This window comes from Artibeus jamaicensis, unplaced genomic scaffold, assembly GCF_021234435.1.
Source record: "Artibeus jamaicensis isolate MK-2021 breed Jamaican fruit bat unplaced genomic scaffold, CSHL_Jam_final contig_466, whole genome shotgun sequence".
Lineage (NCBI taxonomy): Eukaryota > Metazoa > Chordata > Mammalia > Chiroptera > Phyllostomidae > Artibeus > Artibeus jamaicensis.
In genome coordinates, this window is record NW_026521844.1 from 9,893,634 (window position 1) to 9,916,483 (window position 22,850).

At 35.0% G+C, this 22,850-nt stretch overlaps 1 protein-coding gene across 1 annotated transcript in view; it reads right to left on the bottom strand.

The window, feature by feature from the left end:
- Positions 1-22,850, bottom strand: part of LOC119042647 (SAM domain-containing protein SAMSN-1) — a 50,680-nt gene that overhangs the window by 12,108 nt on the left and 15,722 nt on the right. Inside the window, exons 2-7 of the mRNA XM_037136406.2 lie at positions 18,747-18,818; positions 14,637-14,786; positions 8,698-8,827; positions 6,372-6,523; positions 3,277-3,483; positions 1,010-1,160 (exon numbers count right to left, since the gene is read on the bottom strand). Of these exons, the coding sequence (XP_036992301.2) occupies positions 1,010-1,160; positions 3,277-3,483; positions 6,372-6,523; positions 8,698-8,827; positions 14,637-14,786; positions 18,747-18,818 (862 nt within the window). The remainder of the gene's footprint in view (positions 1-1,009; positions 1,161-3,276; positions 3,484-6,371; positions 6,524-8,697; positions 8,828-14,636; positions 14,787-18,746; positions 18,819-22,850) is intronic.

The following is a 22,850-nucleotide window of genomic DNA, read 5'->3' on the forward strand; positions in this document are numbered from 1 at the left end:
AAACATCAACGTGAGAGAGAGACATCCATCAGTTGCCCCTCCTATGTGCCCTGACTAGAGATCGAACTCATAACTCAGGCACCTGCCCTGACTGGAAATCAAACCAGTGACATCTTGCTTTGTGGAATGATGCCCAGTCAACTGAGCCACAATGGTCAGGGCTATTTTCATTATTAATTTTGAAAGAGAAGTTTGAATTAGATGATCTAAGGTTTTTTGTTTTTTTTGTTTTCATCTTCAAAATTTGACACTCATCCTTTGTTTTTCCAGCAAAATACTCCTTGCAAAGCTTGGCACGCTCTGAATTTAGGATTCTGGGAGCCTGACCAGATTTAGTAAGAAGAGTATTCAGACTGGGCAATTGTAAAAGCAAAAGTCATCCTATCTTTACAAACCCAGTTGGTGTAGCCAGTATTCTGCCACAAGTAATTCCGCATGTATTTCTCCATCTTCAGTTTATACTTACAAATCACAGAACCAACTCAGATAATGAAATTGAATGCTGAATATATTTGCAAGCTATTATTATAACATCTGAAAGAATATTATAAACACATACGAGATGTGACTATATGGTAATGAAATGAATTTTCTGGTGTGGCACAAAAACTCATTAGCTTAAAGCCAGGTTCTGCGCTGTTCCACAGAAGTTGCATGTGACATTTCTCACTAATGGCTCTTGCCATCCCTGTCTCTCTGTCTCTCTCTCCCTCAGCCTTTGGAAATGCAGGCATGCACTTGTGTGTGAATTAATAGCTCTGCAGAAGCTCAACAAGAGACCCAGAAAAGTCCTTTCATTTTCTGAGTCCAATAAGAAAAGGGTCCTCTTCCTGATTTTATATTTGACCAGAGTTATTTTCCTAAATATAAGAATAAAATACTTATTTTAGGAAAAATAATGCATTATATCATTCTCAGTAAATTAAATTGGGACTTTGTTTTTAATGATTTTACTTTTTATATTAAAATGTGATTATCACTAGAGAGAAGAGTAGGTGCACAAACTTACTTTCTTCATCAAGGAGATTTTCAGCAGCTGATAGTAACCTCATCCTGTCTTCTGGGTTTTTAATGTTTAATTCAATGAGATGACTCTCTTTTATATCCTTTAAATCTTCTAGGGTCTCATAACCATTGAGCAAAAGTGTTGATGTGTATTCCTGTGTGGGAGAAAAAATATCTATAATATGAGCTAGTCAGACTCAAATACCTTATTCATAGTTCTCTGTATATTTAAACAAAATGTAGAAATAAATATAGAAACCAAAGATGCCAATAAAACTTTTGCTTAACTTTATTTTACTAGTACTAATTTCCCACATATGAACTCTAGGGCCTTTAAAAAGTGTGTACTGTATAATTCTAACCTTCTGGAAAGACATATATAAAGAAGAATATCTTAAGCTCTACAATGCTAAGTAATGGATCAATTAAATAGCTAGACCATTCACTCTATTTGGCACTTTTTCATTCTCAAATTGCTAAATTGACAAACCTGGCATTTCCTTAAGTCTATCAACAAAATGTCTCTAGTAGAGTATTTTACTGTAAGGTTTTTGAATCTACATGTCTTGTTTTCTTGATGGCAAAACAAAGCTATTCTCATTAATTTATTGGGGTAGGTTAGAAGTGAATTTGAAACAGATAGAATTTATATAACAAGTGAACTTGGGATTTTGGTTATAAACCAAAGAAATCCAAGACTTCCTATTTAATTAAATTTTTTTTTTTATTAAACTTTACAAAAGGGCTGTGTTTGGGAAAAGAATGGTTTCCTTCTTTCAGCACGTGTATCTTGTTCACCATTGGCATCAAGACATATTAATTCAAAATTCATAAGCTTCTGCCCTGACCAGTGTGGCTCAGTTGGCTTACTGTTTCCCTACAAAGAGAAAGGTTGCCAGTTCAGTTTCCAGTCAGGGCACATGCCTGGGTTTCAGATTCAGTCTCCAGTTGGGGCATGTATGAAAGACAACTGATCCATGTTTCTCTCCCTCTTTCTCCCTTTCTCCCCTTCGCTTTAAAAATAAATAAATAAAATCTAAAAAAATTCAGAGACTTCTGATTTCAAAGTCTGCACATTATTTATGTATCCCTTATTCCCTCTAACAGCAAAAAAACTCAAAGTGAGGTGGAATACTTTTCAACTTTCTCAAAAATTTCTCCCATTTTACTTGATCATTACTTCAATATCCTTATTTTAGTTATTAAAATTGAGTAAGAAAAATATTAAAGTTTTAATAATCAGGAAGAACCTATTACTAGTTCTTTATGTACAATAAAAGGTGGCAATTCTTTAAAAAGTATCCAAGAAGGAACACCGAATTAGACCAGAGAAAACCAAAATTCCCATTCTGACATAACCATCTAACTGTAGGTTCTTGACTAAGTTATTTCACTTCTTTAGACCTTGGTTTTCTCATAGATCATGGAACAAGCAAGTAAGGGAGGCAAGATTCAAACTTGTACTTCTTCTTCCAGGGACCACTCAATCTGAAGGTACCAGTAGTAATATACAAAGACCTAGATACTGTGTCTATAAACAATACTATGTATAGATAATTCAGGGCAAACAGTTAAGGAAAGTTTAATTGGATATTGCCTAATAAATTTCAAAAACTATCAAAGCATTACTGTGTTAATTTTTAAAATGGGTTGCAAAAATGTAAGTTGAGTGAGCTTTGGTATATTGGATGTACACACCATTTAACAAGGTAGATATTTTACTAACATAATGAGAAAATAATTGGACTACAAATGTAGACAACACAGTTTTCTCAACACAATTATTACACAAGCTTAATGGTTTCTGTTTCCTAACAAATTATATTTAAAACAATATTATTTAGTTATTTTCACTTGCTTTTGATCTCTGCACTATAGAAAATACAATTTTCTTTTCATTATTTTTCTTTTACTTCTTAAGATTTTTATCTTCAGTCTTCACACTCTCTTTATCATTCTCATTTACAAGTTTTCTCTGGGCCTCTTATTTTCCTAGGTATTTTTTTATTTTTTGCTGCATTTTCTCAACATTAATCTCTACTGTCATTGTTTAGTACCATTAGAGTTTAGTCCAGAGGATGGTATATCAAGACTCATTCTTGACTTAATAAAAGTAATAAAGAAGAAACAAAACTGTTCTTGGAAAACAGATTTTCCTTTGTTATATGTAAGTCATGTATTTTTTTAAACAATTCTGTACAAAGACTGACCTACTCTCCAATTATTCTGTCTACATGCCAGGAAAATCAAATAAGCCGCAGGTTTGCTAACCTGAAGGTGAATCCTCTCTAAGAATTCCTGTAGAGTCTTATATTTTTCTGTTCCACTTCTTCGGTGGGCCTTTATTTTCTTGGGGGCTGCTTCCTCTTCTGAGATGACATCCACATAAATAAATTTGAAGTTTCCCACCTTATTGTTTAACATTCCAGTCCACATCCCCATTGGCGTTTTGCAAATAATGTCTATGATGTCTCCTTTCTAAGGACAAAGAAATATGCAAATCAGATTTCAGAGAACTCTGGTGCTATGACAATTGTCAGGAAGAATGTAATCGTAGAAAGTAGAATAATGAATGCATTGTGTTAAGGGATTCCAAGACAACAGAGATAAATCTAAGGGGATGTTTCTTTTAAAAGTTTGAGGAAATTATTTACTAATGATAATGAAGAAAACAACATGCTTGAAGAAAAACTCCTACATTTAATGACATATTTTTGGTTTTGGTATCATATTAATTTATCAACTTTATTTGTAGACCACAGTGTAATTTTACATAAATTCATTTTATGCCCACAACACAATTTGTAGTTACCTATATGAGGTGTCATTATTACTCTGATTAATACAGAACCTCCCTAAAAACATTAAATAGCTTCCCACAAGTTTATTGGAAATTAATGGCAGAACCAAAATCCAAGCCTAAGTGGTTGGAACTAAAAAATGATTCCTCCTGACAAAGCAACATATATGTAGCAAAACACAAGCCATCCTTCCTAAAGTGGCTCTCATACAGGAGAAAAAGGAGAAAAAGAAGTCTGTGACTCTGTATTTCTAGTTCATCTGAAAAATTCACTTACAGTACAAAAATAAACATATCTGAATCATTGCATTCATCTTATATAATGAGACTGTGCAGAACTTTGTACAAATCAAATATGTAATAAAAATATGTGTGTGTACTAAGAATAAATTATTTTCTTAATTATTCTAGAGAAGACAATTCTTAGATTGAGCTCCACCACAAAGTTTGAAGTATGAATAAAGCACTAGTTGGTCTTTTTCTTTATTCACATTTGAGACTCTACTTGGCTACAGGCTGCCAATTATAGGCAAAAGTAGAAAACCCAATAGTGGTAATTATTTGTAAAGAAAATTGATATCTATGCAAATATAGTACCTACATTTTAGAGACATAGTTATTCTATTGAGACTTATAACTTTCTACCCCAGAGAAGACATTATGCGTCCTGATAGTTTTGCCATATTAAGAATCTACTCTCAAACAAACAAAGCATTAAGTTGGCCTACTAAAAGTATTTTTTCCTGCTATTCTGGTCTTTCCTATTTGTAATAGCCTGCCTTTCAGACCATATGAGCTGTTCATCTAGTACTTCCTTTAACTACAGGGTATCAAATCCTAGGTTCAATGGGATCAGCCAAGCCGACCGAGAAAATCCTGAGAAGCTCAAAAGGAAGTTTCTAAGCACGGCAGCCTTCTGCTACATTCTTCCTATTATCTTTAACACTCATAAAAATGTATTTTCCAGGAAAGGTCACTGAGCAAAGACTCAATTTCATTTTGGATAAGGCCATTTATAGAAACATTAGAAATCAAATTTTAGTGGTGACTGGGGGATTCTTATTGTGTCTTACAAGAGCTCCACAAACATTATTTAAGGCAGCATCAGAGTTAGTGAACTGGCCTGATATGTAGGGAAGGTAGAAAGGTGCCCTGAATCAAAACACGTTCAGTTTATTCCCTTCTACTGCCCTCCTGCCACGTCCTTTACTCGACTGCCAGCATCCTTCCCCCAAGACAGGACTAGGAAATGACTAAGGGGCTAATACTGAAGAATGATGTTCTCTTCAATCTCTAGCTAAGCTTAGTTTGACTGATACCACAGAATGGATGAAGAGAAGAGCTGAGTGCCCTGAATGTTAAATAATAATATCAATACTTCATAACTTATTAAATTATTGCTTAACATTGGCTTGGTGTTGATGGTATAAAAAATTCATAAATCCTGTCTTTTAGTTATAGAGCACTTTGTGTTACTAAAAGGAATAATTTAACTTCTATAAAGTATTTTAACTCTAAATCTTCTTCTGTTTGTGCTGTGTAACCAGCTCCCCCACTTGAGTGTAAGTAGGACAATGAAAATGAAGGATTTCCCACCCATGATTATATTGTGTTATATGACAGAATGGACTATGCACATGTAAGTAATGGCCCAGATTAGTTAATTTTGTAATTATCTTTGTGTTTTCTGATGTAATCAGATAGAAGCAGTTAAAAATAAAGGGATTTGAAGTGTGAATGAGTTCTTCTCCTGCAGGCCTTAAAGAAGCAAACAGCCCCGTTACAGAGAGAGGGCCATGGCTGGCAGCCTTCAGGGGCTGAGAATGACCTCCAACTGAAACCCAGCAAGAAAGCCTGAGATTTACTCCTATAGCTCCCAGTGAGCTTGGATGATGACTAGAGCCTTAGGTGAGATGACACCTTGATTTCAGCCCAGTGAGACTTTAAGCAGATGCGCCATGCCCAAATTATGATCTACAGAACTGTGAGCTAACTAATAAGATAGTTGTGTTGTTTGAAGCCCCACAGTGTGTACAGTTTGTTATACAGTAATAGACAATAAATACAGAGCATAAGAGTAAGAAGAGGGAATTCAGGGGGAAATATCATTGGTAGAAGGAGGTTTGGTATTCAAGGTAACCAATTTAAATACTGAAGTTGCCTGGACCAAGTCTGGTTCCCAAGGCCTTTGCTCTGCTGCACTCTTGCCTGGTATCTCCACCTTTTCTTCTTCTCCTTGGCTTTATTATTTTCACTTCAGGAATTAGGCAGAGCTGGGCATCTGCTTTTTAGAAAAACATACATAATTCCATCTTCCTGAATAAACTATAATTTTGCATTATCTGTGTAACAGTAACTCATGCTAATAACCTCACAGGATGATCCCCCTACCCTACCTAAAATGTTTTGTTTAAATTCTGCCACAATAAACCAGTCCCCAGTTCTACTGATGGGAAGAACACACTCACATCTACTCCCCCTAGTTCTCAGTGCTTATGCTTCTGAAATGGATCACACAACCGGCATTAGATAGACCACATAGAATGTAGATATGATAGACACGAACCTTGATTTTGAGGGAGTCAATGTCATAAGGGCTTGGTGTGAAATCAGTATGCACTCTGGCACGGCCACAGAATGGTCCAGAGTAGGGGCAATCATCATCGAGTCGAAAGCTGTCCCGATTACTCGTACCATCTGAACAGCTTGTTATGCCACCTGAAGAAGGCAAAGCAGAGGTTAACAGCTTTCACTGAAGGTTTATACATTCTGAACCATCATCTGGAAACAACTAAGCAGGGACAATGCTCAAGCATTGGAACCCATCCTCCTGTGGAGGCTGTAAGTCTCCACCTTGTTTCTTCCTCCCAGTCACTCTCCATCAGCAACTTCTGTCCTCTAAGCCACTTTTAACCTTTATTCATCCAGCTTGACCACCCTTTCCTCAACCTTCTTTCCTCAAGGAACCCAAGTACCTTCTGACTTTGGTCTCTGTGATTCGTGATCTCATCCAGTAGAAGACTGTTCTGGGCATTGGATACTTGTTAAAGGAGCAGACAGGTTAGATTAATTCCCTATACAAGCCAGATAATTTTGTACAGGTGGTTTTCAAAACTGTTCTAAACTGGACTTTTTAAGCTTCTTCCAATTCTTGTTATTTGGTCCCCTTCATTTTTGGTTTTGAACCACAGAGGAAAAAAAGAAAAGTCATTCCATTTTGCTACTTGTCTGGGAACAAGAATGGTTCTCAGTGAGAGAAACTCTCAGTTTCCTCATCACACTCAATTGTCTTCTCATTTCCCCTTCAGTGTGGCCTTTTGGTGCTCAGTTTGATGATGGAATAACCTCGGTTTCTCTACCACATATTACAGTAACTGTAGAAATTAGGTAAAGATCCTTAGGGATGCTCCAGATTGTATGTGAATTGGTGTAAATGAAAGGTGAGTTCCAATTACAGAAAGTAAGTTGTATGTAACAGCTAAGTGGGGCACCATGTACTTATACCTTCTCTTTCATGACCATGCCAGGCCCTGGCTTTTTATGGCACATTTTTTTATTAAAACAATTCTTCCCACATTCAGCATCACAATTTAGAATTTTAAAACTTCTAGTGGAAATGAATACTAATGATATCTGAATTTCACACATGCAAAATCTTCTCCTTCAAATGTTTTGCAGTAGCTTTTTATTTTTACAAAGTAACTGTTCTACAGCCAATCAAAAATAGAAATAAAATTCAAGATATTTCAAACATCTGGTCTTTGCTATACAACTTCAAATAACAGAAGCAGTTGATTTAAAAGAAAATGAAAAATCACCTTTGCAAAAAAATTTTAAAGCCTTTAAAAGATTAGAAGGATGTGTAACAGTATGCATATAAAAAGTGATAAGCACCCTACAATAGCAGTAGTTTCAACCAAATATTGTAGCTGAATATGTGACTGAATCCTGAGTGATATTCTTCTTAAAAAATGTCAATGTTTTAAGAAAATTCTTATTGAATATGTGTTGATTCCTTTTTGTAACCTAGTTGGTGATATTCCTACTGAGGGAGATCAAACAACTGTAATGACATAATCAATAAAATATATTTAAAAATAAATAAAATATTTACATATTTTTTACTCTCACTAATGCTGGGTGGAAACCTAAAAAGTGAATGTCAGAATTTATGTAAATGACAAATGTTTTTTAGATTTATTTTTTGAGGAAAAGAAAAGAAGGAAAATGTGAGAGAGGGCAGGAGAAAAGAAGAAGGGGAAGGGAAGAGGGACAAGGAAGGAAGGAAGGAAGGAAGGAAGGAAGGGAGAGAGAGAGAAGGAAAGAAAGAAAGAAAGAAAGAAAGAAAGAAAGAAAGAAAGAAAGAAAGAAAGAAAGAAAGAAAGAAAGAAAGAAAGAAAGAAAGAAAGAAAGAAGGAAAGGAAAGGAGAGGGAAGAAAAGAAGGAAGGGAAGGGAAGTGAAAGGAAGGGAAAAGGAAAAGGAAAGAAGTGAGGAAGGGAAGAAAGAACAGAATATTGTTATTCTAAATGCTGGAAGCCATTTTAAAAATTTTGATCCAAGATAATGCTAGTTCAACCCAGCATACATTTTTATTTTAGGGATACATTTTTAATCATCTAACATGACCTTTTGAGGCAAATCCCCAAGAGCCCTGCTGATCACAGTGTTAAAAATTTCAAAATAATTTATAATTCTACCTAATATATTTAGTCCAGTTTAAACAATAGCAACTCTTTATATTCAACACATCATACATTTTCACTATTTGTTTTACCAGGTAGGTGGAAACTTGTTGCTAATTTGACAAACCAGTCCCCAAAAAGCAAAGCTGTTGTTTCTAGTTAACTTAGATCCCCTGCCCAGGATCTTTTTTCTTATTTTATAACCTTACTTGACGAGCTCCGCCTGCTGTAGAGACTATCCATGGAATCACTGGCTTTGAGGGAGAGCTTTTCTGTGTGTGCCCCAATTATGGGGTCGCTGTTCCGACATGGGAGGTCATCCTCTCCATCTTCGACGTCCTTCAGAAAAACATATCAGAGGTTAAGTGTCAATCCAAACAATCGGATGACTGATTTCCACGGAGTAGTTCACTGTGTGCATTGATTTAACAAACAAGTTATAATTTAGCAATAAAATACTTAGGAATCATTAATGTTAAGTTCAATTTCTAGCAAAACATTTTATAGTATATTTGGAAAAATTATTTAGAAAGAACATTCCACATTATGTAATTCAACCAAAATTATAATGGTTCATTTTTTAAATTAGGGTGAATATTATATCAAGACTATTTAACCAAAAAAGTTAGATTTATTGACATATATGCTCTTTCTGTTAAAGAACTTTTATTTCTTCACATTCTCTTTATCATCTATTTACCACCATTCCTAACCTTTTGAGAGCCGATATTAGAAGTTTAAACTCTGCACAGTTGTTTCATGTCAGTTATTTGCACCCCACCAGATCAGTAGATATGAATAAAACATGCACACTTTGCAATTCTAAAGCAAAGCTTATCTAAGAAGCTTCACAAATCTCATACCATGCTTTCTACCTAGTCAAGTGAAAAGCAAATCTTGCATAAAATTAGAAAGACAGACAATTTCAAAACAAATTACATCTGCTAGAAAACATCTTAAATGTTTTCCATATTTAGGTAGTTTGAACAAATATCTATGAATTTCTTAATATTCATCAAAATGTAATTTAATATTCTCATTTTTTGAGCATTTCTAAACATTAATAAAACTTCAGAATATACATTTGATTTATACTCAATTTGATTCTCTGTGTTTACCCATTCCTTTGTTTATTTTTTGATTCTCTATATTTACCCATTCCTCAATCGTTCACCATAAGTTTATAGAATAATATTTTCTAAGTACCTGACACTGTTTTGGGAATCAAGGATACCATGGGAACAAGATAACAGGGCCCTTGCTCCAATGAGGTACATTTTAGTGTGTTAGGCTGTACCTGTATGTGCACATGTATAGCATTTGAGTAGGTGTATGTAAACAAAATGAACAAGACAATATTAGAGAATAAAAAGTGCTATGAAGAAAATAAAATTGGGTGATGAGAGGGAATTAGCTACTAGGATTAGGATTGGGCGAAATTTGGCTAAATTTAGATGGAGTAGGCTGAAGAGACCTCCTCCATAATTTAATATATGCTCTAAATTTTTGACCTGAATGATGAGAAGATATAACCTATATGAATATTTAGAGATAGTTTTCCAAGCAAAAGGAACAGTAAGATCAAAACAACTAAACTAAGAATTCAAGGAGTTCATCATCACCAAGCCCTTATTATATGAAATGTTAAAGGGACTTACCTAAGAAAAAAGGAGATGAAAAATATGAACAGTGAAAGGACAGCAAACTCTAACAATCACACCTAAAACAAAAGCAAACTAAGAGGACAGCTAGATCAGGAGTGGAACCATAGAAATGGAGATCACATGGAGGGTTAGTAACAGGGGAGTGGGAGGAGGAGAAGGGGGGAGAAGGTACAGAAAATAAGTAGTATAGATGGTAGGCAGAAAATAGATAGGGGGAGGGCAAGAATAGTAGGGGAATATAGAATCTAAAGAACTTGTGACACATGGACATAAAGGAAAGGGGGGGAATGCTGGAGGAGGGAGTGTGCAGGGTGGAGGGGAATGAATGGGGGGAATGGGACAACTGTAATGGCATAATCAATAAAATATATTTAAAAAGAATTAATATGGGCTATGCACGGAGAAAAACAACAAGGAGAGTGTATATTTTTAAAAAGTTAAAAAAAAAGAACCTATGCACCACAATGTTCATAGCAGCACAATTTACAATAGCCAAGAGTTGGAAGCAACCTAGGTGCCTGTCAGTAAATGAATGGATCAAAAATTGTGGTACATATACACAGTGGAATTCTATGCAGCAGAGAGAAAGAAGGAGCTACCACCCTTTGCAACAGCATGGATGGAACTGGAAAGCATTATGCCAAGTGAAATAAGCCAGGTGTTGAAAGACAAATACCATATAATCTCACCTTTAATAGGAAGCTAAAAAACAAAACAAACAAGCAAGCAAAATAAAAATAAAGACACTGAAATAGAAAACAAGGGGACAGTCACCAGAGGGGAGAGGGGAGGGAATTTAAGGGGAAAAAAGGGGAGGGATTTAGAGGAATAAGTATGAAGGACACAGGGATGATAAGGGGGGTGGAAATGGGAGGGAGGTGGGGGGCACTGGGAGGGGTGGGCTGGGATGGGAGAAATAGACAGAAAATTATACTTGAAAAATAAATAAATAAAATTTAAAAAAGAAAACCATTATAAAAAAAGAGTGCCAAGACAATAAATACGATGGGGAAAGACTTCTTTTTCACAAAGTGTTAAGGCAACTGGATATCCACATTCAAAAGAATGAAGTTGGTCTCCAGAGGGGAGAGGAGAGGAAATTTCAGGGGAAAAAGGGGAGGGATTTAGAGGAACTAGTATAAAGGACACATGGACAACAGCTAAGGGGGGTGGAAATGGGAGGGAGGTGGGGAGCATGCAGGGGTAGGCCGGGATGGGAGTAAAAGACAGAAACTGTACTTGAAAATAATTAAATAAAAAAATAAAAAAGAATGGAAAAAAAGAATGATGTTGGATTCCCACAACATACCATGTAGAAAAATTAATGAATTTTACACTAAAATTTTAGAATTACAACTATAAAACCTCTAAAAGAAAAGATAGGAGTAAATCTTTTAAAACTTAAACAAATGATTTCTGAGATAAAATATGCACCACATCAAAATTATAAATATATTTGTGCTGTAAATGACACCATCAAGAAAGTGAAAATAAAATCCACAGAATGGGAAAAAATTTAATGTATTGCAAATCATACATCTGATAAAGGACCTGTATCCAGAACATATTTTTAAAATACTTAAAGATAAATAATAAAAATATGAGCCTATTAAAAAACGGGCAAAAGATTTCAATAAACCTTTTTTCAAAGAAGATATACAAGTGGCTAGTAAACACATAAAAAGAATCTTAACATTAGTCTTCTGAGAAGTGCAAATCAAAACCTCGTTGTGATTCCACTTTACACCCAGTAGGATGGCTAGCATCAAAAAGATAGACAATATCAAGTGCTGACAAGCATGTGAAGTAATTGGAAACCTTATACATTGCTAGCATGAATGTAAAATGATGCAAGTGCTTTAGGAAACAGTTTTTTAGTTTCTCAAAATACTAGAGTCACCATATACCTAAGAGAATAAAAAAAATTTCCGCCGCCAAGATGGAGACGTAGGTGGAGGAACCACCTTGCCTCTGTGCACAACCAAATCTAAGAACAACTATTTTTAACAGCAGTCACAACCAAGCCACACGGAAAATCGACAATACGGAGTCCAAAGGACAACTAGATACTCAGCTGGACCGGTATGAGGAGCGAAGCCAGCAGCGGAGCAGGTTAGCAAGAAAAAATTCCCGGGCGGTGCACAGTGAGCGAGCGAGCAGCCAAAAGCGCTGATCGTGAGCGAGCTAGCTACGGGAGCGCACAGGGAAGAGGCGCGGCGGGCTGTCTGCGGTAGGTCGCGCACCTGCAGGTCGGTCACGCACCTGCATGCGGAGAAACCAGTGAGGAGGGAAGCCTGCGCGGGGCAGCAGCCTTGCACAATTCCAATCGGATAAACAAGCCTGAGGCGTGTGGTGTGACTGAGGCGGGCTGGGCTAGCGGAGAGGACTGCCATTGCTCCCTCTCTGACCCCGCCCCCACACACAGCGTCACAAACCAGCGACCTGGGTCTCCCCGTCCTGGTAAACAACTAAGACTTCGCTCCGCTTACTTAACAGCACGAATAGACCAAAAATGGCTCTAGGACAACTCAGAGCCCCAGAACCGATAGACCTAAGTGATGAAGAAATAGCCAGTCTCTCAGATGCACAGTTCAAAACACTGGTTATCAGGATCCTTACAGAACTGGTTGATTTTAGTCACAAATTAGAGAAACATATGGAAGCTAAACTAATTGAAATGAAGGGAAATACACAGGAAACCAATAGTAATGGAAAGAAAATTGGGACTCAAACCAAGGGAGTGGACCAGAAGGAAGAAAAAAATGATCAAACAGAAAAGAATGAAGAAATAAGAATTCAGAAAAATGAAGAGAAGCTTAGGAACCTCCAGGACATCTTTAAACGTTCCAACATCCTAATTATAGGGGTACCAGAAGGGGGAAAGGCACAACCACCAGTGGAAAACTTATTTGAACAAATAATAAAGGAGAATTTCCCCAATCTGGCAAAGGAAATAGACTTCCAGGAAATCCAGGAAGCTCAGAGAGTCCCAAAAAAGTTGGACCCAAGAAGGGACACACCAAGGCACATCATAATTATATTAGCCAAGATTAAAATGAAGGAGAGAATCCTAGAAGCAGCAAGAGATAAGGGGACAGTCACCTACAAAGGAGTTCCCATCAGACTGTCAGCTGATTTCTCAAAAGAGACCTTACAGGCAAGAAGGGGCAGGAAAGAGGTATTCCAAGTCATGAAAACCAAAGATCTACAACCAAGATTGCTCTACCCAGCAAAGTTTTCATTTAGAATGGAAGGACAGATAAAGTGCTTCTCAGATAAGACCAAATTCAAGGAGTTCATCATCACCAAGCCCTTATTATATGAAATGTTAAAGGGACTTACCTAAGAAAAAGAAGATAAAAAAGATGAACAGTGAAAGGACAGCAAACTCACAGTTATTAAGACAAATACCATATGATCTCACCTTTAACAGGAAGCTAAACAACAAAACAAACAAGTAAGCAGAAAAAAAAAACCCCAAAAAAAACAAAGACACTGAAATAGAGAACAAGGGGATAGTGACCAGAGGGGACAAGGAAGGGAAGTTAAGGGGAAAAAGGGGGAGGGATTTGGAGGAACAAATAGGAAGGACACAGGGGCGAGAACTAAGGGGGGGGGAGGAAATGGGAGGGGGGTGGGGAGCAAGGGGCAGGGGAGGCTGGGATGGGAAAAATAGACAAAAAACTGTACTTGAAAAATAACTAAATAAAATTTAAAAAAAAAAAAAAAAAAAAAAAGAACCACACCTAAAACAAAAGCAAACTAAGAGGACAGCTAGATCAGGAGCAGAACCATAGAAATGAAGATCTCATGGAGGGTTAGCAACAGGGGAGTGGGAGGAGGGGAAGGGGGGAGAAGGTACAGAAAATAAGTAGCATAGACAGTAGATAGAAAATAGATAGGGGGAGGGTAAGAATAGCAGGGGAAATACAGAATCTAAAGAATTTGAGACACGTGTTCATGAACTAAAGGGGGAAATGGTGGGGGAGGGGTATGCAGGGTGGAGGGGAATGGAGGGGGGGAATAGAGCAAATGTAATGGCATAATCAATAAAAAAAGTTAAAAAAAATTTCCATGCAAAACTTTGCACACAAATGTTTATATCACCACTGTTTATAACAGCCAAAAAAGTAGAAGTAATACAAATGTCCATCAACTGATGAAAAGATAAATAAAATGTAGCTAATCTATAAAATGAAATATTATTTGGCAATAAAAAGAAATGAATACTGATATTTTCTACAACATAAATGATATATATTCTTCAGGTACTACATGTGTGTGATATTTTTGAACTTCAGTTTCTTCTATTGAACATGAGTAACAGCACTTTCTTCCACCCAACTTCTGGGCACAATTATTGAGGGAAAAATAGATGTTGAACTCCTCCATAAAGAATAAGCATTTCTCCATCTAGAAGAACATGTTAAACATTTTAAGAAAAATTTAATGAAATATAGAAGTGATTAACAGAGTACACTTACCTTTTCTTCAGAAAGGGCTTTGACGTACTTTTTAGCTGCTTTTCTCTTCATTGTCCAAGAAATGGCTCTCATCTTTTTACCTAAACCTTTTCCATTATTTGAATTTTTATTTTGTTCTCCACTTTCATTCATGAGTTCTTCCTCATTCACCTAGTTAGAATTGTTTATAAAAGACAGGATAATAGAACATTAAGAAGCATTAATCCTAATATTTCTCTATAAGATAAAATAATGTAACAATATAATTAACATATTTTATAATGTAATAAATATTACAGTATACAAAGAATACGTGAAATAGAATATATTCATCACATCACCTTTAACTACTTCTCATATTTCCCTTGTTCACTATAGCAGTGTTTTTCAAAATGTGGCCCCAAGACCAGCAACATCAGCATCACTTGGAGTGACCTATGTTTTAACGAATGCTTCAAGTGATTTGAAACATGCTAAAGCTTAGAAACGAGTGTAATCCAGCATTGCCATGTTCGTCCTGTTGCTGCCTCTCTTCATGTTCCCATCAATGTTTGCACTTGCCTTTGCTGTTGACCTCCCTGGAGTCCACAAACGTATTCCTTCTTTCATCCAGGTTTATAATCAAATGCCAAGTAGCAAGATAGCAGTTTTCTGATTGATAACACTATTTAATGTAGCTCTCACTTGTCCATACTCCCTGCATGTATACTCTGATTTATTCTTCTAAACATTTAATGGTACTCGATAATGTATTTGTTCATGTGATTATTGCCCGAATATCCCACTATGCTGTATGTTCTATGAGACTAGAGACTTTACCTGTTTTATGTATTCTGGGTATTTAGAATACCTCTAAGAGTATAACTAACACACAATATATTTTTAATAAGCAAAACTTCTCATGTAGAACTTTGGAGTGATTTTTTTTCCTTGGAGGACAGATTTGGGTGACATAGCCTTAATATCTCAGGGTTGTAATAAAGGACTCTTGAAGGTGATCTAGTCTAGTGTTGCTCACCATTCCAAATAAGTGGGCAGCTAGTCATTCCCTGAATATAAATATCATGGAAACGTCTACTTAGTGAACTTGAAAATTTTAATATGAAGGTTTAACCATATAGTTAACACCATTATTAATCAATACTACATTTTGCTTCATGTCTTACCCCAAAGTACCTGTGATAAATATGAATGGACAGCCAATTTAAGCCCTCATTGCACTTTATTAATTTCTACAATTCAAGGTTATAAAGACAAAGATTCTTTGCTTAGTTCAAAAAACCCTCAATGAAATATAACTTGAAAATGGTTTGAAATTTTAGTTAGATTTTTTCTTCTCTCTGTTCTCTATTTAAACTTTATCTTCATTTAAAATTATAAATTAGCCCTGGCTGGTGTAGCTCAGTGGATTGAGCGTGGGCCTGGGAACCAAGCAACCATGGTTCGATTCCCAGTCAGGGCACACGCCTGGGTTGCAGGCCAGTTCCCATCAGGAGACTCACAAGAGGCAACCATACATTGATATTTCTCTCCCTCTCTCCTTCCCTTCCCCTCTAAAGATAAATAAATAAAATCTTTAAAATTGAAATAAAATTACAAATTAAAATACAGAAGAAAGTATATTATTTTATTACCACCTATATTTATTTACCATCGCCTGAACTTTAAAAATTACCACAAATATTTTTTATTTTAGATTTTTTAATTTATTTTTATTTTATTTACTTATTTATTTTTTTAATTTTATTTGGTTACTTTTCAAGTACATTTTTTTTTCTCTTCCCCCCCCCCCCCCCGCCCGGTCTCCCCCCTCCCTCCCATTCCCCCCCCCCCCAGTCCTCATCTCTGTGTCATTCATACTTGTTCCTCAACATCCCTCCCCCTTTTTCCCCTTAAGTTCCCTTCCCTCTCCCCTCTGGTCGCTGCCCACTTGTTCTCTATTTCAGCTTCTTTGTTTTTATTCTGTTTGCTTGTTTGTTTTATTCTTTAGCTTCCTGTCAAAGGTGAGATCATATGGTATTTGTCCTTCAATGCCTGGCCTATTTCACTCAGCATAATGCTTTCCAGTTCCATCCATGTTGTTGCAAAAGGTAGTAGCTCCTTCTTTCTCTCTGCTGCATAAAATTCCATGGTGTATATGTACCACAATTTTTGGATCCATTCATTTACTGATGGGCACCTAGGTTGCTTCCAACTCTTGGCTATTGTAAATTGTGCTGCTATGAACATTGTGGTGCATAGGTTCTTTGAAATTGATGTTTTAGGATTCTTGGGGTATAATCCTAGCAGTGGAATTGCTGGGTCAAAAGGCAGGTCAATTTTTATTTTTCTGAGAAAATTCCATACTGTTTTCCATAATGGTTGTACCAGTCTACAATCCCACCAACAGTGAACTAAGGTCCCCTTTTCCCCACACCCTCTCCAACATTTGTTGTTTGTTGCTTTGTCTATTATAGCCATCCTGACTGGTGTAAAGTGGTATCTCATTGTGGTTTTAATTTGCATCTCTCTGATAGCTAATGATATTGAGCATCTCTTCATGTGTCTCTGGATATTCTGTATGTCCTCTTTAGAGAAGTGTCTGTTCAAGTCCTTTTCCCATTTTTTAATTGGGTTCGATGTCTTCCTAGAGTGGAGTCGTGTAAGTTCTTTGTATATTTTGGAGATTAAGATTTTTCTATCATTCTTTTCAGAAGCTTTAAAGAAACTACCTGCACATGTTTTTGATTTTAACATTTATCTATGCTGCTTTCTTTCATAGTCTGAATCACAATTTTATTTAAAAATTTATTTATTTATTTTGCTGTTGTTTTAATTGTCTCTCCTTAGACTCTGGGCTTCATTAAGTAAGGATTTTTGTCTGTTATTGTAACAGTATTTTCTGAGTGCCTAACAGAAATTCTGTCATAGAATAAATATTTGTTAAGTGAATAAATAAATATTTGTTAAATGAGTGAATGCTAGATTACTGAAAAATGTGCAATCTACATGACCAGGTTCACCAAACTTTCACAAATACCAGGTCACTGTTACTAGTTGGTGAGGTCGAATGAGCCTGAGAAACTTTCTAGGTTAACTCTATAATTATAAACTTAATAACAATGGGGTATAGCTATCTAGGATCATGGAAAGCTAAAGGTTTATACAATATGTTAGCTGAAAATAAAATTACGCAGGGTGTTTATACATATATATACATATATGTTTCTCCATAAGCATGTGTACACAAACTTATACATGGATAAAAGGGAGTGCATATAACATGTCTATAAAAGGGGGTATGTTATATACACGTGCGTATGTAGTACAAATAAAGATATTTATAAAGTAATAATAGATGTCATTTTATTTTCACATTTTTGTCTAGAATAATTATTTAAACATATTTTAAAATATTATAGATAGAAAACTGTATTTGAACAATAATTACATAATTTTTTTAAAAAGTAAAAAGTTATAGATATATGCATGTAGAAATCTGAAAAGTATTTTGAGAAATTAGATCCAAGAAAGAAAAAAGTTTTATGAAAAATAAAAATAAAGATACAGTAATTAGAATGAATAATTAAAAGTGAGTAAAATCTAAAACCTATTGCTCTAAACCACATACATCATATGTGGTACCCATACAAAATGCAGAAGGTTTCCTTAAGCTGCATTTAAAGCGTTGATGGTTTGCAAATGTGTGTGGAACAGGCACCACTGAGACATTTCAATGCAGGTGGTAGAAGTGTAAATGCAATTGAGAAGCCGTCTTCTTTCCTTAGGAAATTTACTATTAAGCTATTTAACCATCTCCTAAATGGAAGAAGGCACAACTTAAATGAAATTTAACATATATATTGTTTTATGGTAGAAATGCGCAGGAAATTTGGAATTGTCTGCATTATGTATAAGTCTCCTCTTAAGTTCATGTTCTGCCTTCCCAAACATCAGTTAGGCTTTTTAGAGAGCTCTCTACTCCCACATGGTACTTCCTAGGGACTAAAGAATTGTTTGTTCATTATCATGAAAATATATGCAAGGCTATGATTTTAAACATTTGCTTTTTACTATACTCTACAAAAGTGATAGTGGCTTTATAATTTTTCATATGTTTGCATTATTCATAAAAACATAATAAACACTAACCTCTGTTGAATCATCTGGTTTTGATACAGAATTATTCCGAAAACGGTCAAAATTTCCAAAGCTGCTGCTGCGCTATAAAATAGGAATGAAAGGAAAAGAAGATAAAGTTTAGGATTTGTGCCTTTTACAGATAAAAGCACAAAATAGATTATGGTTCAATAAGCATTAGTTATGCAAACACATTATTAAAAAAAGTTCTCGATAGAATAACTAAAGGCACTGAAGTTATAACTATTATTAACATTGTAATTTTACAGTTGATAAAGTGCCTTCATATGTTTTATGCTATAGTGTTAAAAACTTTGGAGGAAAACTATTTTTTATTTTACAGTACTAATTTTGCTCATGTGAATGACACATGTTACTAACCCACCAACCAACTAGTAAACAAACAAGAAAACAAACAAAAAAGCACCTGAGTACCTAGAACACTATGCCTCATAAAGATCATATCTCTCAAAAAATGAATACAAGTACATTTCTGCTGCTAACTCCTGCTAATTTGTGAAATTCTCTACTTGATGTTAGAAAGAGAAGATATGCACATATACTTATTAATAAAATAAAGACAACATTTAGGCACACACCATTAAGTTTTCAAGTAAAAATGAAGTTTTCCACATTTAACATGAAATTACAGTGAACCCTCAGATCAATTTCATTCACTGGTTTTGAGGAAAAAACTCAATTATGTTAATAGAAGATTTGCTCCCTTGGTTACTTTATGTCTTGCAAAGCTAAATATTTATTCTCATGCAATTTATTCTATGCAGGCAATTATAAACAATTTCTGATATGCTATAAAGTAAATGATTCTTCTAAACACATTTGCAAAAATCTTTAGTCATTGAGTCAAAAATTAATATTTCTTCAGTCTATTTAATTTTATATTATTGTTTAGAAAAGGTAGATATTTGATATTACATTCTTTTGGTAACCACAATCCAAGAATATGTTCTATTTTAAGAACTTACTCTCATTTCAAGCTTATATCTTCAAAATAAGCTGGTGGTACTGAAAAACAACCTGGTGATTATAAACTCTGATGATGAGAGCAGGTAATCTATAAAACTGCATTGTCCTTTCAGATGTCACAACCCACTTTAGTTCAAATTAGCATCAGTGACTCTTAGTCCTTTCAAGCACTCCTATACTCATCTCTCCCTAACAGCTACCTTGAAAACTCTTTGTTTTCCTTTTAAATGAGCTGAAATAAAAAAGGTCATGACATGTGACAATGGGTTAGCTTGATAGGCAGTGTGATACAGAATATATACCCTAAGGATGATGGCTATGTTAGACACAATTAATGCCTTTTGCTGACTTGCCACTCCTGCTGAACAAGCCCTTCAGCTTGTGGCAAGAGGAGAAAAAGAAGGCGGCTGAAACTGAGAACTACACTGGAAAATACAAAGCCTTTTCATGCACAGTTTACTAATCTGGAGTGACTTCCCAAAGCATTAATCGCTCCAACTTGCCCAATAGGTATTTCCATCAAGTCATCATTGCCCAGAGATCAATCACACAAGGGAATTGAATGCAGGGTTGTACTGCTTAGGAACTATCTGAACACAGAGACATGTGTTATTCTTTTATATATTTGAAACAGTCATATGGGCTATTGGAACCTATGCTTAGAGCAAATTTGTAGCCTACGTCCAGCCTGCCTCCTGCCTATTAAATATTAATGAGGGTTACAGCATGATTTCCACCATGGGATAATGGGGTCATGTTGCCCAGGAGGGTACAGAAGGGGCTCGCTTCAGCATTTCTCTGCACTATCTTCTGCCATTAAGTAATCAATAATCACCACCTTTTAAAATTAATTCCCTCTCGTTATATCAATAAAGAGAAGCAGGTTTAGGAGCAGTAGTTTAAGAAGGCTTCAGGCCTATTACTTTGGATTTGTCAGTCATCTCATTACTCAACAGTTTTAAGCCAGAGGAGCATAATAGCAACCCATGCCAAGACACCCTTAAGAAGCAAATCTATGTACTTAAAATGACATTTACAAATTTTCATCATTCTCTAAGTCTAAACGTAAGTGACTTTCTGAGATGGCTTTCTAGTGTACAGGTTATGGCTGATGATGAAAAGGGGTTATTAATATCTACTTTGAGGTATAGACAATGGGCAAATTTATCATTTCTCTTCCAGTTAAGTTTCTAACAAAAAGGTGAATCATGTGGTAGCAAATTGGTTTCATAGACAATAGTATCTTATAAATGCTAATGTATTATGGGAATATTGACAATTTTGTATGGCATAGTTATAATGGGTTAGATTTAGCATATATTATCTGTTCCAGAAGCTTCCATCATGACAGAAGTTATATATATACTGTGTACATATATATATATATTAGTTCTGTACATATATGTATGTATATAAAGAATAACCTTAATAAAATACAATTCAGATTTTAGATAATTTTTTTGTGTTGACATATCATATTTAGTCTTTAAGTAGACTCTATATAAATTTATAGTCTCTTGCTGTACAATTAAATGCATTTGTAAAATGGCACAACTCCTGTAGAGGAGCAAAACTAGCAAAATTACCTTTGTATTTGCCCTTTGACCCAGCAATTCCAGTTCTAGACAGCTATACTAGAGATATACTTGGATATAAGTTGACTTACACATCACCATTCATTGTAAAACTTTTACGTTATCAAAAAGCTGTAAAGCTCAATGTTCATGATCGAAAGGGACTGATTGAATGACATATGGTAAAACAGAGGACTTGTGTACACCTGTAAGTAATTGAAATACATCTTTGTATGCTGTTGTGGAATGACCTCCAGGACACAGCGTAAGTAAACAATGGCCCAGTGAAGAAAAACGTACATAGGAGACTGCAATTGTTCTAAGGGGAGGAAATACATAAGTGGGTTTTTTTTGCATTTTTTAAAAATTTTATTTAGTTATTTTTCAAGTACAGTTTTTTGTCTATTTCTCCCATCCCAGCCCCCCCACCTCATGAGCTAAACAACAAAACATAAGTATTTTAATATAGGAAAATATCTTAGATGTTTCTTAGAGAAATGGGGCATAATAAATGAAATAAAAAAGATAGGAAAACATAGACTTTTCTGAATATATCATGTTTATAAATTTGACTTTAAAACCATGTAACTGTTTCACATATTATATTTTACATATTTATGAACAAAATTAAAATCATTCTTAAAAATTTCAGATAAAAATAAAACAAATGAACTTAATTCCATATTTAAGTGGTGGCTTACACTGAGGAATTATTTTAAGTGATTTTTAAAAAAGTAGGTTGACTGTCCAAAAGACAAAAAAAATGACAAACTAAATTTTAACCTGTTTTTAGTAATCATATTGCTATGTATTTTAAAATGTTGAGAGACAATGAAAACAAGTAAAGATGTCAATGATACTTGGCATTGCAATTCTCTGTCAGAACTCTCACAGTTCTCATCTCATCACACCATAAAGAAGGTAAACTTCCAAAGACTACTGCTGCCAGAACAACACAGTGACCGCATTAAAAATACTCTCACTGGAGCAGACTGTATCCAAAGATGGGATAATTTTTAACATCAATAAATATGCCTGAGCTATATTAAAATATATCTAATATTTCAAAAATCATGAGTTCCTAATTGTACTAAAAAGAGAAAATCTAGTAATTACCTTTGGAAATGTTATATATACTTATATTATTAAAACTGACATGTAAAGGGAAAGGCGTTTGATCTGTTTTCCTTGTATAAAATATATTTCTGAGTAACTACATACATAATGAGGAAAAATATATATGCATATTCTAATAAATTAAGAATGATGAAATTACAAAATTACTACTTTCTAAATCCCACATAATGAATCCAGAAAGTGACTATCAATGGCTACTCAGATTACAAAAAGAGAGAATATCTACTTCATAATAGAAGCACCTAATAGCAATGATGAAATATTCTTTAAAAAAAATCAATCACACCAAGCTCTCTGTATTTCACCTCCAGATTTAACACAGAGACAGAGTAGCATGTAAAATGATACCAAGAGAATGCAGTCTATCATAAAAATTTAAACAATGAGAAAATCTACAGGACAAATAAACTGATTTTAA